At 36.3% G+C, this 17,399-nt stretch overlaps 1 protein-coding gene across 3 annotated transcripts in view; it reads left to right on the top strand.

The window, feature by feature from the left end:
- The window catches only part of PTPRO (protein tyrosine phosphatase receptor type O), a 184,283-nt gene that overhangs the window by 155,141 nt on the left and 11,743 nt on the right, over positions 1–17,399 (top strand). For all 3 annotated transcript variants that reach the window (XM_016140557.2, XM_016140556.2, XM_016140558.2), the window contains 3 exons: positions 4,644–4,679; positions 7,374–7,455; positions 16,389–16,479. In XM_016140557.2, coding sequence (XP_015996043.2) covers positions 4,644–4,679; positions 7,374–7,455; positions 16,389–16,479 — 209 coding nt within the window. The remainder of the gene's footprint in view (positions 1–4,643; positions 4,680–7,373; positions 7,456–16,388; positions 16,480–17,399) is intronic.

The raw sequence follows: 17,399 nt of genomic DNA, 5'->3' as shown, positions 1-17,399 counted from the left end.
AAAATATAATAACCATAATCAATCATCTTGAATTCTGAGACAAAAGTGTCTAGGACTATTTCTTTTCCTGAGCCATAAAAAAATAATCCAAAACAAATAAACAAAATGATAGTGGTTTCCCAGAGAACAGGTTTTAAATAAAACGAGTGTTCTTAAGTATTAGTCTATGGTGTTAGGTACTAAATTATGTACAGACAGATCCAGAAATGTGAGCATCTCAAAAAGGACTCACTAAAAGGAAATTAAAAAAGTAGTTGATAGGACAAAAATGGCCTGTGCTGGGTCAGAAGAGGGGAAAATGAGAAGCAATCTAGAGTTAGCTATCCAAAGGATAATTGATCAAATGTCCTTCAGCTCCTCTGTGAATGGAATAAATACAGCAGGCAAAGTTTAAGACTTCGAATTGCAATGGAAGAAACATAAAAAAGCATTTTCTCATAATAGAGATTATTACCAGAATTTGTGTTTTCTTTAAAAAGAAAGAAAGACTAGAGAAAAACTTTCGAAACATGGTGGACACCGATATGTAAGTAATAAAGTCAAAGGAGTGTGCTGGATGATGAGGACCCATTCACAGCTGCTTTAAGTTTGTTTTTAATAAGTTTCACTGTAGGGCTTCACCATAGTTGACACAATACTTTAAGTATTTAACATTAGATAATTTTCAGATATGAGAAGTGCATATAAATTCAATTTTGACTTTCAAAATATAAATTTACTTTTAACTCAACATCCAATCATCCTCGAGTATTCTACCTATCATTAGAACATAACAAATACTATAAGGCACCCTCCACAGATTTCAATTGAAACAAAAGAAAGATACATATAATATTATATTCATTTCCCTGCTTAATTCTCTGGGTTTCTCATTTCCACAATTTATTTTAAGTTCATATCAGACAGGCCTATGCTTATTTGCATGTCTTTTTTCAATAGTTTCCTCTGATGAGCACAAGATCAAATTTCAGCAAGTCCTTCAATGTCCACTATTTATAGTATTAATTAAATAACATGAAAGTCAAGTTAGGGATAAAAACTCTTCTAGTGGATTTTAGAAGAATGGCCCTGAAACTGTAAATAGTTACCTCCTAGTGAGAAAAGAAGGCAAAACCGAGTCCCACGCTTTTTGTCACTTTCCGTAAACTCCACACATACCAACCAATGAAAATATATTGATCATAATTTATGTTTTCAGCCCTAGGCTTGTGCCATGCCAGATATAAAATAGTAAAATTTATGGTTCCTGCTCCTTTAAGTTCAGCTCCGTAGTCACAAAATCCCTCAAATTCCCTACTGTTTGCTACTTTTCGTCTAATAACTTGCGGATATTTTTCTCTGCTTTCGTTTGTGAGTCATTTTTAATCCTCCTTCAGATATGTTTGTCTTTATATTTCATCTACCCTGTTAATGGCCACAAATAACAGAGCCATCCACTCGCCTCCTTCTTAACAAAATGCTTAGGTTCTCTAAACCGTCAACTTCATGGAAAGACAGGTTCCTTTTGACTTTCTAAAATCCTGCTGTTGCCTCTAGTAGTTATGGGAAGTCAAGAGACTCTCTTTTTTCAGAGTGTTGCTCAAATCTTTTTCTGGGACGGTAGCAGAATCAGTGTAGAGTACCTGTGTTCAGTTGGTTTAATCTTAAGATTGTATTCTGCCAGAATTTCCCACTTCAGTGATCTCAGATTGTGTTTCCTCTTCAAGGAAAACCATCTCATTTGGAATAGCTCTATCTAGATTTAGTGTCATCACCCTATTTTTTCTTACCATTATAGTCACCCTCATGCTGTACTCAAGTTTTCATCTGCTTATTCTAACTCCTCAAAAGTTGATTTAAGCATGAAGTAACATTTAAAATATTTAACTTTACTCATGGTTATTGGATGTTCTACCCAGAGAATGTATAACTCTAAAGACCTTCTTTAACATTTGGGAATAATTTCCGTTTAGCTCATGAGAAAGTAACTAGTGCTTATGAAATTGGGGACATCTAGAGTTTTTTACAGGGAAGAGTTGGGGATTTTTTGGTTTGTTTTTAACTTTTATAAATGTCTCTGCCATTGCTTCGTATTCTTCTTTGTAACGAATTTCAATCCGATTGGCTTTCTAAGACTGTCGTACCATGAAGAACTTATGAAGAATGCATCATAACTTGTTGAAGTCATTAGAGTTTTGATTCTTACCTAATATAAGTGAAAGGGAAAATTGAAAGAAGTGCATAATCCTATATGCATATATACTGTTTGTCTGATGGGTGTTATTTATCATTTATTAAGAAAATCTTTTGCGACGATAAGATGATACCCTAAAAATAGCCCAGCATGCTCACTGTAACATGCACACACACACTAGCTCTTTCCATAATGTGCTGAAGTTAAAATTGATAGCAAAGTCTTAACTTACATATTTACAAATGACTTTTTCCCTAATTTTAGTCTTAGAATTAGCACAGCAACAGAATAAGTGGAAAAATCCTATCGGTATTGCTGTGGAGTCTCATAATTCAGCACTATCATGTCCCACAGTTTTAGTATACAGGAACCATTTGGAATCTATAGGAATTCAGCAAAAACTAGACAGCACAATGAAAGCTGTACAAAAAAATATGAAGACATACACTTATGATGATAAGTATATGAGAATTAGTCATATAAAACGTGTGGTAGAATTTTATGTTGTATTTAAAATTTATTCAATCATCAGTGAATGAAATTGAAAAAGAAAAAAGTGCCTCTCCTCCATAAATCAGATTTCTACACAGCTGTTGAGTAGTAGCAGCTTAATATTTCAGCACTGAATTTATTCAGTGTTACCCTTCCACATACATTAGTTTCTTCCCAGTTTCCTTAAAGTCTGTTTTGGATAAAGTCTGTTCACTCCCAATCACAAAATATATTGGCAACCTCTTGACTTTATCAGAACTGTTGGTTATTTATGCTAAAGTTCTGCTTTCATAAAGCATGAGAGTAACTGGCTCCTGCTATACAAAGTAAATGTGGGATTCCTAAAGTTAATTAAATTGTCATTGCAAAAGCTGAGTAAAAATTATTCAAGAAGTATTCCTGTAGAGTTCCAAAAGTTTATATGACATCTTTGTCCAATATTACACTGTCGTTTGTTTTGTTTTTGTGTATGTGTGTGTGTGTGTGTGTGTGTGTGTGTGTGTGTGTGTGTGTGTTTGATGAGGGATGAGGGAGAGGCAAAATAAAAACTGTAATATATACTTCCTGTGAATCTCAAGCATGTGGAAGACAAAGAGAAGACGAGAGAGAAAAAATAGGGCAGGAACTACTGAATGGATTATCTTCATTTAGAAATGGAAAGAAATAAAAACTACCTTAAATCAGAAAATGAAAAACCATAAACACCACTTACCTTTATGGATATTTTCCCATATTTTCTATCCTGCATTATTTCCTTTCCTTCCACAAGTCCCCTTTTCCTAATGGGACCTCGGGAGCCCAAGTCTAGTATCAAATTCTTAATCGAATCATTAAATAAAAAGCATTTGTTGACCACCCATTATGTGTTCCATTAAGTGTTCTCAGCTTTTAGGGGAAAGGACAGTCTAGCAGGGAATACATATGCAATGGACAGCCAGACAACTTGGGAAATACTTGTGAGTAAAGTGCTATAAAAGCACAAAAAATGTCGTGCTTCATTCTACTAAAGGCTTTCTGGAAATTGAGGTATCCGAACACTCATAATTCTTGTTATAAATAATTTGGCACATGAGAGTACTCAAATCACAACTGGTTATTTACTATAGACTGTTTTATGAAAATTTGAGTGCTTCCATCATTATTTAAAATTACTGGTAATTTTACTTGGAAAAATTGTCACTCACACTCAATCATGAGTCAGTATTTATTATTTATATAAGGCAATCAAATATACAAAGTGTTTCAGCAGATACTATCTTTAACTAACTGAGGTCAGTTATTTTACTTGTTGATTGAAAATGATCACCCTAAATACCCTCTTAAAATGTAATTAACTGAAGCATACATTAGCATTACATGTGTTGGATCTTACAAACTAGTAATGAATTAAAAACAAGCAGATACTAGGTCCAATTTTTTTCAATAACTTAAAAACTAATTCAGTATTGAATAAGAACAATGCAATAGTAAAATTATATAAAATATAGGTCAATACCAATAACACAAATTCACATCCCCAACAAAAATATCCAAAAAAGTTATTTTAGTCTTTAATTAAAAAACCAACATATTCACCCTCCTACCATTATTTCTCATTTTTATTCCCTGATTCTTTACTTCTTGCATATAGAACTTGGAGTATTCAGGCAGTAGATACTTCTCTATATTTACAAATACTTTAACAACTTAATCATTAGTAGCAAGAAATTATATTCCCAGAGTTCAATTTTTAGCAAATATTAAGTATAAAGTATAGGTATATTCCTGCAACCTAATAGAATCTTTAAAAATAAATCTGAAATTATTGTCATTATTTTCTTAATAAGGAAAAGTAATTAAATAGACCTGAGATATCTTTAATGAAAATTAAATAAAATTGAGGTTCCAATATAATTATTTAAAGCTCTTCAAGTTTAATCATTATGTTAATCAATTCTTTTGCCCAAATAAATTTGTCTTTTTATTTTTTAATTCTCAGGAGTAAAAATGGTTTAAAGAAGAGAAAATTGACTAAGTAAGTTTTTTATTATTATTGAGATATAATTGATATTTAATATTGTATAACTTTAAGGTATGCAATGTATTGACTTGATATATTTATGTATTGTATGATTATCACTATAGCTTAGCTAACGTCTCCATCATGTCACATAATAATCATTTTCTTTTTGTGGTGAGTACCTTTAAGATCTAGTCTCTTAGCAACTCTGAAGTACGTAATCCAGTAAATATTTTCCTATTTAATTAAAAAATATTTCATTTAAAAATGTTCTTCATAGTTATTTTAACTTTCCAAATTTAAAAAAGTGCTTATCTTCAAATGTCACTTTAAATTACAAATTCTTGTGTTACTTTCTGTTTTGCCCCAATTCCCATTTTTTCCCAACAACAGTTAACAAAGACAAGTCACTGTTGAAAAAATATATCTTCAAGTAGGTCTGTATCTATGTGTACAAAAGTTAGCATCAAAATGGTGTAAGAAATTTAGCTTTTAAAGCATCACTAACAGTAATAAAATTGGATAATAAAATGAATAATAACTATAATAATAAAATAGCATTGCAAATCAGTAAAAATAAAAGGGATGCTTAAGAAAAAGGCAAATGTATATTCAAACGGCTAAGTTATTATGTGTTGGTGTGGATGGCACATAATAGCTGATGGACGGCAGTGACTGCTAAGAATGTGCGACACAGAAACCATGTCAGGAAGGAATAAGAAAAATTACCTGAGAAAGAATGGGTTGTTAGGAATTATAAAATTCTTGCAGAAGGACGTCTGTTATTCTAAATTTATAAAAAAAAATCTAATTTTTAGCTGCATTAAAACTGTACAAAAATCTTTGCTATTTTGTATTTGGAAGTTCCGTGCTTATTGCAGGGAAAGGCTTTTACTATATTTGATGTTACAATAAATATTTCAAGAAACGCTGTCTTAGGAAATCTTTATAATAAATAGAAAAAGACAATTACTCTTGCTAGCCTGTGGTTTCACATATCTAATGAATTGTTAAATCGTAAGAATTAAGATTCTGATGGGTGAAAATCAACCATCAGTTGATTTTAAAAATGTAGTTAGATTTTTACCTCCAGACCTTTAGTTTAACTCTACATATAAAGAGTGGAACTTTCCTATAAATAGAGTTCTTCCTTGATACTTGCCTAAGATAGACTATTGATGAATTAATAAGAGGCAGTTAAGGATTCCAGTCAGATCTATGGCATCCATGCTAATGGGGGGGGGGGGAATCATCAAGTATATAATACAAAAGAAAAGTTGATGCAAAAATATTTCTATTCATCCTTGATACATAGAAACATCATATGTTTTTTTGCGTGTATAGATAACAGAATAATTTTTTCCTAAATCTATTTCAAGTCAGTATGCATTCCACTGGCATATATCAAGTCATGTAGAGAGACAAGAGCAACATAAACACAGGAGAGGAGCTGCCACCTGGAAGGAACGATTTGACAAAAACAAAGACTTTGTTGTTCAAAATTATTGTTGTTTGGGTTATTAAGAGATATACCTCTCTTAGTGGTAAAAGAACAGGGTCTCAGGACCAAAAGGGGGTAAGGGGATACTCTATCAGGGCTTGCTCCTCCCAATACCCAGGCAGAGAGGAGAAGGAGAAGCAGGATGTGGACAAAAAGTTTGGGTACAGAGTAAGGGAGGCAGAAACTGCCCACAAGCCTAAACCTTGCGTCAAGCCAGTTTCCTCATGCCTTCTTCCCGTTTTCCTTCTAACTTTGCCTCCTTCTCTAGGAGCTTCTCCCTCCTTGATCTTTTCATTTACCTTCTCCTTACCTTTCCTCTTTCATTCCAAATGCCTCACCCCCACCACCATGTCCCCTTGGCTCCCCTTTTCCCTCTCTACTCCTCTCCTTCAACTTCTCTTTCCTCTTTTCCCTCTAAATATTTGTCCTACTGATTCCAGCTCCCTCACAGCTTTCTTTTTCTCCTCCTTACCATTCTCCTCTCTCTGATGTTCATACTTCTACTTCCTCATTCTCCCTCTGTCTCTCTTTTTTCTCTCCTTTCTGCTCTTGCTTTTTCTAACCCATAAATTTTTTTTTAATTTGCTTTCCCTATTGATGCTCTCATTTTCCTGGTACTGAGTTGAAAACTAGAATCATTAAATTCAACTTTAAGGTCAGTGCACTGCTCAAAGACAGTAGCCAGTGAAGGCAGTTAGTTCTAAGGAAGTTCATACCAGGACAGGGGCCCCACGCCTAGCCATTCTTTTGGAAGAATGACAAGTTTGAAGTGGGAAATCTTTGTACCAGGAGTCGTTCTCTCTGGGTTTTAGCCCAGGGTTCTATGGCTTCATAGCCATGTGACCGTGGACTACTTACCCAACCTCTCTTAGTCTCGGTTCCTTCATCTGAAGCGTGGGGTTAATGGTGGCCATGTGGACCTCAAACATGAACTGAACAAGATGACACATGCAAATATTTATAACCTATGGTGTGTTTCTTCTATTTCAAGGAAGTTTACTATATATAGCTTTTTTTAAAAATTATAATATATTAAGGACTGGTAAGTTTAACATCAACAACAAATAAAAAAGAGTGGTAACTTTTAAGAAGTATGACTTCTACTCTCTCCGAGAAAATTGTTCATGTTTGAAAAGTATGGTATTAAACAAGATATGATACCTATCAACAGAATTTTTTAAATATGCATTTCTTTGTGTTTGACAAAGCCCAGTTCAGTTGGATGACTTTGATGCCTACATCAAGGATATGGCCAAAGATTCTGACTATAAATTTTCTCTTCAATTTGAGGTGAGTGAATAAAATAGTTTCTGCCTTCTGTGGCAGACAGGGCAGAGGAATTGGCGGGTTTGTGCAGGCGTCATTTGTCTGCTTAGTGGGCCATGCTTGCGATGTGGTTACATAATAAGCAGAATGGTAATGGGGCTGAGGGGTGTCCAAGCTGCTGATTCAAAGATAGGATGTCGACCCTTAGTCAGTAGGTCATGACTTGGGTGGCACAAATGAAGGAAAGGAGATACAGGTACTGGGGTGAACAAACATGATAATAGGAAAAGCCATCGTTGAAAAACAAGGTGATTGAGAGTGCAGGAGAAAGCAGGCAGAGGACTGAGATATGAAACAGGTTTTCACTCTCCAGGGACTTTGAGTGTGTTTTTCATGCCACATATGCCACAGCAAGGGTAAATGAAATGAACCCTTTGTCTTCTGAGCATGTGAGAGTCGGCAGTGGGGCTCTTATAGAACTCTTGGCATTCTATTTAATATTTCTTTGTGAGGTTTTGTTTTCTTAGAGAAATTGGGGAAAGAGAGTTACACATGGTTTGTGTAAAAGAAAAAATATTAGCAACACCTCCCTTTTCTAAAGCGCATGTGTCGCGGTAGATGGGAATGAATATGTCTAGGATCTCAGCCATGTGAGGACTATAACTGGTCCTTAAGTTTCCATCCCACGTATTTGACAGCACATAACACAGTCTAGATGGCTTCACATTCTTCAGGTTTCTACACAGTGGTCCATGATTCAGGGAAACCAAATAAAAGGAAAACATTAAGTGAATTTTCTAAATATTTTTTATTGTAATTTTTATAAAGCCTCAAAGGTATTCTTTCCTGTGAAACACCAGATTATAGAATGTAGCTGCTTTCTCCTCATTACTCATATTCATTTCTTCTTTCCATCCATTAACAAAGGAGACCTTTTGTCTGCAAAAAGGAGTAGGAATCCTAGTGTAGAAATTCTAACAGGTAATTTAAGGATGAGAAGAACCTTATACGTATCAAATACAAAGCCCCTATCTATAATCTGTGTCATGAGAAATTCCACATAGAGTTTGTTCAGTTATCCATTGCATGCAAATACATAAGAAATTATAGATGCTATATCAAATACTCTTTCTCAAATAAGAGAAATTTAATTTGAATTGGAGATCTATGATGAGACAGCATTTCAGAAAAGTATCAATAAAATAAGAAAAATAAACCAAAAACTCAGAAAAAAAGTATCTAGATAATTCCGATGATAGTGATGAAAATTATGATGTCAGTACACATTCAACCCCACTGAAGCCATTGCTTCTTAATTCCTACAAGACCGTGTGACCTCTGTGTGCCATCAAACTCCAGTGTAACTAGTTCTGTACTTCTGCTAAATTTCATCATCATTAAAAGATTCAATGAGTTATTTTCTGGTAAAAAAAAATGTTTTAATAGTGTATGACAGAAACACAATTTAAATTAGTTTATCCAAAGAAAAAGGTAGTTTGTTCAAAGGATACTATGTCATATAATCAAACGAAGAGATAAGCAGCTAAACCAGGAGGAGGCAGGGAAGAAGAAGTTCAGTCACAAGAATGACTGGGATCAGGGGCCTGGCCCCTGCAGAAACCCCCTTTTTTACTTCTCATTTCTGCTTCTCTCCCTGTCTTGTTCTCATTTTCTTTCACTGCAAACCAACTTCTTTCTCATAGTGGAAAACATGAGCACCAACATCACATTCTCTAGTTTCCACAGTTTAGAAAAGGAACTACAGATTCTTTCTTTTTCATAGTTTGAAAAATAACAGGGGATGATTCTGATTGGCTGGCCTGGGCCATGATGTCCACTCAAACTAACTGCAAAATTACATAAGAGTAGGACAGCTCTTACTGGAAGCACACGGCTAAATCAAGGAAGGAGAGCATTATTTTCAGGGTGGACACTGGGAGAACCAAACAATAGGTGATTAGATCCTAGCTGAAGATGCTTCAAAATGTGAAAAGTAGAATTGTAAATTTTAGGTGCTAAATCATCGATTTATAATATGCCAAGGGTTTTTATACATTTGATATGTAAATGAACACATCTAGCCTTATTTCATAGGATTTATAGGGGAAGTAGGAATGTACTAAATTCCAAAAACCTGGGTCTTCCCTATCATTTTGCTACTAAGGTTGAAAAAAAAATCACAATTTCTCATGACCTCAGTTTCTTTGTCTTTACAATGGTAGGTTGAACTAAATCAGTGATTCTCAATTAAGTCAGTACCAGGCAGTTCCCTTGGAGGGGTTTGAGGATGTGTGAGATTCTTTTTGGTTGTCATAATGATTTGAGAGTAAGCTACGAGTGGTATTTAATGGAGAGAGGGACAGAAACATTAAATGTTCTGAAATAAGTGGGACAGTCCCACATGCAAAGAATTGTCCCAAGCCCATAATATCCCATAAAGAAACGCTAGACTGAATATGGGACAAGGATATATCCAAGCTCTATAACTCATGTGTATTAGTCAGGATTCTCCAGAGAAATAGGATAAATAGGTGATGATAGATAATTAGATGAGAGAGAGAGAGAGAGAGAGAGAGAGAGAGAGAGAGGATAGATGATGATGATAGATAGATGATAGATAGATAATAGATAGATGATAGATAGATAGATGATAGATAGATAGATGATAGATAGATAGATAGATGATAGTTAGACAATAGATAGAATAGGATTTAAAGAAAGAGAGATGGAGAGATTTATTTTACGGAATTGGCTCACATGACTGTGGCAAATGGCAAGTCAGAAATCTACAGGGTAGGCTGGAGCCTCAGGGAAGGATTGATATTGTCTCCGCTCAAGTCCAAAGCAGAATTCCTTCCTTCTCAGAGGACCTCAGTCTTTTCTCTTAAGGCCTTCAACTGACTGGATAAGGCCAACTCACACTATGGAGGATAATCTACTTTCTCAAAATCTACTGATTTAAGTGTTAATCATATCTAAAAAATACCTACGTGCAACATCTAGACTTGATCTTTGACCAAGCAACTTGGCACTGTAGGCTAGCCAAGTTGACACATTAAGTTAACCATCACACCGTGATTTGAAAAAGAAGTGTTCAGTATTTTTACTTATTATGAAGCTTTTTTTTTTTGTATATCTTTGTTTTTAGAACATTATTGGTCATATATATAATTTATCTGGTGCCAAGTCCTAACATTGAATCCTTGCTCTCCAAAAGTCTGCTATATTTAAGTCACAAGCTCAGACTGTTTAGAACTAACATTTGCTCAAGCAGAGACCCACTGGTCTGACTGGCTTTCTTTTGCACCTGGCAACTTCCCAGACATTGGCAACCCCTGACCACTATCCACCCAAATATCCTCAGCTTCAGTGTCAGAATATCCTCATCTATTTTCAAAGATGCATTATGCTCCCATACCCACTTCAGAGTGTATGTCAGACCTTTCACATGACAGCCCTCAAATTTTCCTGAAATTGATAAAAAACTGAGACTTAAGGGGAAAAAAAATGTTTCCCACTCTAATGAGAACCCAAGAGGGTGTTAAGATGGCTAGATCAGCTGGTCTAGCTAAATCTGGTAGCTGAACAGTTATTTGTTCTCTTTATATTAATGTTTAATACTTGTATTCATTTTAATTGTGACATTGAAAAATCACATTCATGTTGAGAAATTACATCATTATAATGATTATGCAAATGGAACTAATGCCTGGATTTACATATATTACCAATACTGCTATAAGCTATACAAGTTGCTAATTTACATTCACTGAATAAATCCTTTCACTCTGCATCTTATTTTGAATCTACTAGAAAGACTGATTATTCTTCTAACAAAAATAGACATCTTTTCCTGAGACTTAGGGCTCAGGGGTTAGATTTGATTCCTCATTTCTTATGTCTCATATGGAGAAGGTTTTGAAGAACTAGACTTTAGAGGTTGAAATTTGAGAGCCCAGGAGACGCAGCACCTATTGGTCATTCTGCCGTTAATTTCTATACTTTGTGTTTGATCAGGAAGCTGGTGAAAGCCTTCTCCATCTTTGTTCAGAAATGTGTCTGCAAAGATAGAAACAAAACTACTTTACTTGCGACCTAGTTCACGAGAAATGACCTCTGAGTTCTGGTAGTAAACACCCATCTGCCATTGTTTTTTCTTGTGTTTCGTCTGGTTCACTATCTGCGGTCCTTGTTTTAAAAAGTCACTTAGAACTTTCTCCAGCAATTCTCACAACGAAGGTCTTACATTGTTCCCAGACCTGAGTTTTCTTTCTAATTTCTTAGGTTTGGTCTCTGTTTCCCAGTGCCTCTGCTACTGATTTGTCCAGCGATTGGAATATTGTCCCTGAATTCATCCTAGAGCTCAGAGTCCTGCTAGCTATTGCTAGACTGTCCTGAGGTTGACGTTCTTCTCAGCCATCTTCTATCACCTGCCAGAGACTGCCTTCAGTACTGCTGCACCCCATTCTTCCTTTACAGTACCTGTTGGGCATGAATAGTGTCCCCCTCAAAATATAGTGAAGCCCTAGCCACTCAGTACCTCGGAATGTGACCTTAATTGGAAATAGGGTCATTCACAGTTGTAATTAGTCAATATGAGGCCATGCTAAAACAGGGCGGACTCTTAATTCAATATGACTGGTGTCCTTACGAAAAGACAGCCATGTGAAGTTACGGAGACAAATAGCCATGTGATAACAAAGGCAGAGGCCGGAAAAAAGCAGCTGCAAGTGAAGGAACACCAAAGATTGCCAACAAACCAGCAGAAGTTAGTGAGGCAGGGAAGGATTCCACTATAGGTTACAGAAGGCATAAGTCCCTGCTAACACTTTGATTTCAAACTTCTAGCCTCAAGAACTATGAGACAATAAATTTCTGTTGTTTTAAGCCAGTTTATGCTACTTTGTTATGGGAGACTAGGAAACTAATGCAGAACCTCACCAAAAACATTGTTCTAAAACCTTTCTTCTCCCTTTGTGTTTGCCTGAAACATAACTGGACATTGCCCAGTTCCACCGGATTTCTACTTGCCATAGATGGAAACTCTTCTGTCAACAGCACTGGTCACTTTGTTTCTCCTCACTTGTTATGTAGTCTAGTAATCTGTCTCATCTGACTCTAATGTCCAACCTATTCAAAGCAAGCATCAAGCACTTATCACTTCTTGACATTGTTATAATCTCTAAAGTCAGAATACAGCTTGTGCTCTTCTTAGAAGATGATGGTACATGTTATGGACTGTAAGTGTGTCCCTAGATTTATAGGTTTGGAGTCCTAACCCCCCAGTGCGATGGTATTTGGAGATGGGGCCTTTAGGGGGTGATTAGGTTTGGATGAGGTCATGAGGATGGCACCCTCATGCCGGGATTAGTGCCCTTATAAGAAGAGGCATCAAAGGAAACTCTCTCTCCTCCTTCCTCTCCACCATGAGCACAGAAAGGTCATGTGAGCTCTTTGCAAGGTGGGGCGATCTACAAGTCAAGAGAAGCCTCAGAGTGAACCCTACCCTGCCAGCACCTTGTTCTTGGACTTCCCCACCTCCAGAACTGTGAGTTATAAATTTCTGTGGTTGGAACCACCTAGCCTATGGTATTTTGTTATGGCAGCTCTGGCAGTCTAATACAGTGCACATACGTGTGCTTTGCTTTTCAGGACTTGCATGCTTCAAACACAGCCATACAACACAGACTGCCATTGGGCCTTGGTGGCCACATTAGTTTCTGAGGCCTGCTGTAACAAATTACCACAATCCTGGTGACCTTAATCAACAGAAATTTGTTCTCTCACAATTCTAGAGGCTAGAAGTCCATAGTTAAAGTGTTAGCAGAACCATGTTCCTTTTGAAGGCTCTAGGAGATAATCCTCCATTGCCTCTTCTAGTGCTGGTGACTGTAGGCATTCCTTGGCTTATGGCTGCATAACTCAAACCTATGCCTCCATTTTTACATGGCTGTCTCTTATTTCTTGTATAAGAACACTTGTTATTAGACTCAGGGCTCACCTGGATAATATAAAATGAGCTCGTGTTGTGATCCTTAACTAAATTACATCTGCAAAAATGCTTTTTCTAAATATAAGGTCACATTCACAGGTTTGGGGCATTAGGATGTGGACACATCTTTTGGGAGACCACCATTCATATGGTTGACCTACGTGGCCCTGAAAAAGAAACATGATGATAAATTATATTAGAAACGAAACTGGCAAAAGAAAATTCAAAAATGATTTATGTGGTTTCAGGGCATCCCCTCATACTTCGACTCTCTGAATACTTAAGCTTCTGGCGAGTCCATATGATTGGAAAGAAAATAACTGCAAAGCTACTGGACTGGAAACTTTATATTTGATTTTCCACTTAGTGACAAGCTGAATTACAAAAGATTGCAAAGCATTTTGTGTATACATGCGGTTGCTGCTTTGCTGCAATCCAGCTTTGGCAATTTACATTTACAGTGTTCAGCCAATTAAACCTCTCTTATCAACGTAGGGCATTTACAGCAGGGAGGCAGCACACAATTAAAGTTCTATCAGCTAGGCGGCTTCCATATGTGCCCCAGTTCTCTGCTTCAATCTGTTTCCACCATTTCTTTCGTATCTGAGGCATTTTCCTGTGGCTTATCAGTCTGTCTTCAAAGCGGGGGGACTTGGGAGGGAAAGTTGTTGGTCTGTTGGTACAAATGGCAAAGGAGGGAGAAATTACGGAGCCAGACAAAGCAAAACAAACAAGGAATCATAACAGAAGCATTTCACAACAATTATCGATAGTGCGGCAATAATATTGTTGAGTTTAATAATTCCATTTGATAGTTACTATACATCAGTGAGGTATGGAGAAATTATTAATCTTACCTGACAAATAATTAAACTGATGTTAATAGGAGTTGAACTACTTTTCTGAGACCTTACAGTTTATAAATGGTACGCCCAAATAAGCCAGATGTTTTGACACAGTATCTATAAAGGTACTCTCTTAAAAAAGTAGATTTCCAAAATATTTTAAGAAATAGATGTTATAATTTAAATACGTTTATAGCTGCCAAAAGAACTAACCTAAAAATAACACTAATTTGGTTAAAATTGTTAAAACTAAGTTTCATTTCTTACAAGAACAATACAGTCAGTCTGGAAACCCTCTAAAATGAAAAAACCAGTAATAAAGTAACAGCTTGTGTTTAAAGACATTTCACAAGCAAGGGTTTTGACTAAGATGGAAAAACTTCTAATTTTATGACTTGAAGATCAGAGTTTGCATAGTTTGTCTTTACAATTGGCTTCAATTTAGGCCAAAGAGCTTGAGATTTTGTGAGCTTGAAAAGTTAGAAGTGAGCAGAAGCAAAGGGAGAAATCTGAACAATGTAGCTTGGTTCATCCATGTCGACATCAGGCTTGCATCCCAGAGCCATTAAGCTACCATGAGCTTCTGTGCAGAAGCAGCAGAAGTCCTAATAACTAGATCTCTAAAGCATATGCTTTGCAAAGAGCACTGGAGTCAAGACACAAACGATGCTAAAGGGGTATCGCTATTTAATCACTCATAACATCATCAAACATTTCCCAATCCCTTCAAAAGTTTTTCAGACTCTAGAAAATGCTTCCTCTTGAGAAATATTCCTTTGGCTTATGACTCAGTGAAGTAGTAAGCGGAAGGAATTATGAAGAGTAAAACTAGTTCGCAATATCAACATCCTCTGCGAGCAAAATAAAATTTACAAGTGGTTTCACTACTGCCTCACTAAACACTCTTACGGAAGAGTGCACACTATATAGGTAATCTCATTCATAGATGGTTACATATGCTGTTTGCTAAGATTACCCTTAAATTGGTTTAGGAACATAACTAAATCCATTGCATTGGCCAAGCATTCACTGTGCAATTCCAGGGAACACCGTTCACACACACTGCAGTGTGGACAGTGGCCCTGGGAAATCCAGGTGGCCTGACTACAATCCCTTGTTTCCTGTCAGACACAGGACAGAGCCGTGAAGAAACCCTCTTTTCCAGGAACAAACTTTTTGAAGTATGAGAGTTGTTTGTTTATATGAAAATTGTCCTATCAGTGCACCTTCTGCTAATAGGATTTGTAAGGGTGCTGGTACACACAGGCAGGTATTTGGATGTCCTCCTTATTTTCACTGAGGTGATCGCCTACCCAGTACTGATTCGCCCTTATTTGGGGAGTTTCTTTACCATATATTTAGTGACTGTCAATCCTACGTCTTGCTACGTGGAGAATACTCTTACATTGCTCCTCACTCTCTCTTTTATTACTTTCTCTAAGGCTCATTGCCTAAAAGAGAAATACCCACATTTCCTTATACGATAGGAAATATTTATGCAAATTGTATAAATTTCATTTACCCTATACCTCCAGAAGTCTGAAATAGATTTTGGTTTTCAAATTCTCCACACCCTGAGTGTTATACACATAAGTCTTGCCTTCTCCGAATGATCACTAAGCTTTCAAAGGTATTTATTGATGCATTGTATTAGTTAGCTATTACTGCAATAATGCTATGTAAGAAACAACCTCAAAATCTCAGTGACCTACATTTATTTTTCTCAGTCATGGGTTTATGGGATAGCAGAGACAGTTCCGCTTTAGGCCATGGTCAGGGTCAGGGCTGCTCCATGTGTCTCCTCAGTGAGGGACTAGCAGCTTCCCTGTGCGAGTTCCTTCCGTGGTAGGTGGCAGAAGCACAAAGGGACAAACCGAACCACACAAGCACATTTAAAGCTTCCGATTGGACATGCGTTCTACCCAAGTTCATTGGGCAAAGCAAGTATACAACAGTGGGGTGGAAGAGTGACTCTATCTCAACAGGGAGCTACTGAAACATCATGGCAAGGGGATGCGATGATTCTATTACAGGCGGGGAGTGAAGAATAATGCAATGTGAACAATAATCCAATTTACACTGTGTATGGAAATCTCGAATCTATTTTCTGTCGCGTACAGGAGTTGAAATTGATTGGACTGGATATTCCTCACTTTGCTGCAGACCTTCCACTGAACCGGTGTAAAAATCGTTACACAAACATCCTGCCATGTAAGATTGTCAGTGGTGCCAAGCTGATTTATGTCTTTGAAAAGATAAAGTACTATTTTATTGCAAATTAATTAGTTTCACCAATCTCTGGCCAGATCTAGTTGTGGTCTGGATTTTAAAGGCCATCTCTGCAATTGCATTGATCAGATTCATGCTTCGATATCATTAGATCCTCTTGTCTGTGGGAAGATGTAATGATTATGCTTTTAAATGAATAGGAAAGACTGACCTTTTGGTCCTTTGGAGATCAAAAAAGTATTGTCTAAATTAGGGATAAGATAATTTGTGCCTTCATAAAACATTTCAATTCATTGGCAATGGAAAAAGGCAAATGAAAAGAGTGGAATATGTTAAAACGCCTCTTCTAACATCTGTTTTGTTTAGCATTTTGGAATAAAAGCAATATTCACAGAAAAATAATATAAATTACTAACAGGACAATTAAAATATATTCCAAAATAAATTTGATTTTTCTTTTTGCTATACTTATAGGGAGCTGAGAAAGAATGAAAAGTAGAAAGAGAAAAGCTGAAAATGCTCTAGAAAGAGAACTTTTTCCTTAATCAGGTTTCTTGTTAAATTAGGTAGTATTATCATTATAAAACCCAACATTTCAAAACCAAACACATTTCAAAATTTACTTTTCTCATTTGAAGTCTATTTACAAAAAGCCTGTAGCTCCATCTTCTCTATTAGATTTCCCAAAAGGTAGTGAATTCTCTGGATGTCCCTCCCTCCTTGAAATGGCAGTCATTTATTCTATAGCCTTCCATACAGTCTACCAGAATTTTACTTTCTGTAAATATTCTGCACAATTTCTCTGAAAACATTGAGATAAATCTTCCAAGGACAGGAGAGCTAGTGGGAGAAAATAATGATTGAGAGATATTTGTATATTTGTTTAAACAAGAAGCTAAGAT

This window comes from Rousettus aegyptiacus, unplaced genomic scaffold, assembly GCF_014176215.1.
Source record: "Rousettus aegyptiacus isolate mRouAeg1 unplaced genomic scaffold, mRouAeg1.p scaffold_m13_p_2, whole genome shotgun sequence".
NCBI classification, from domain to species: Eukaryota; Metazoa; Chordata; class Mammalia; order Chiroptera; family Pteropodidae; genus Rousettus; species Rousettus aegyptiacus.
The sequence above is the reverse complement of the archived record's forward strand: the minus strand, read 5'-3'. Positions and strand labels throughout refer to the sequence as shown.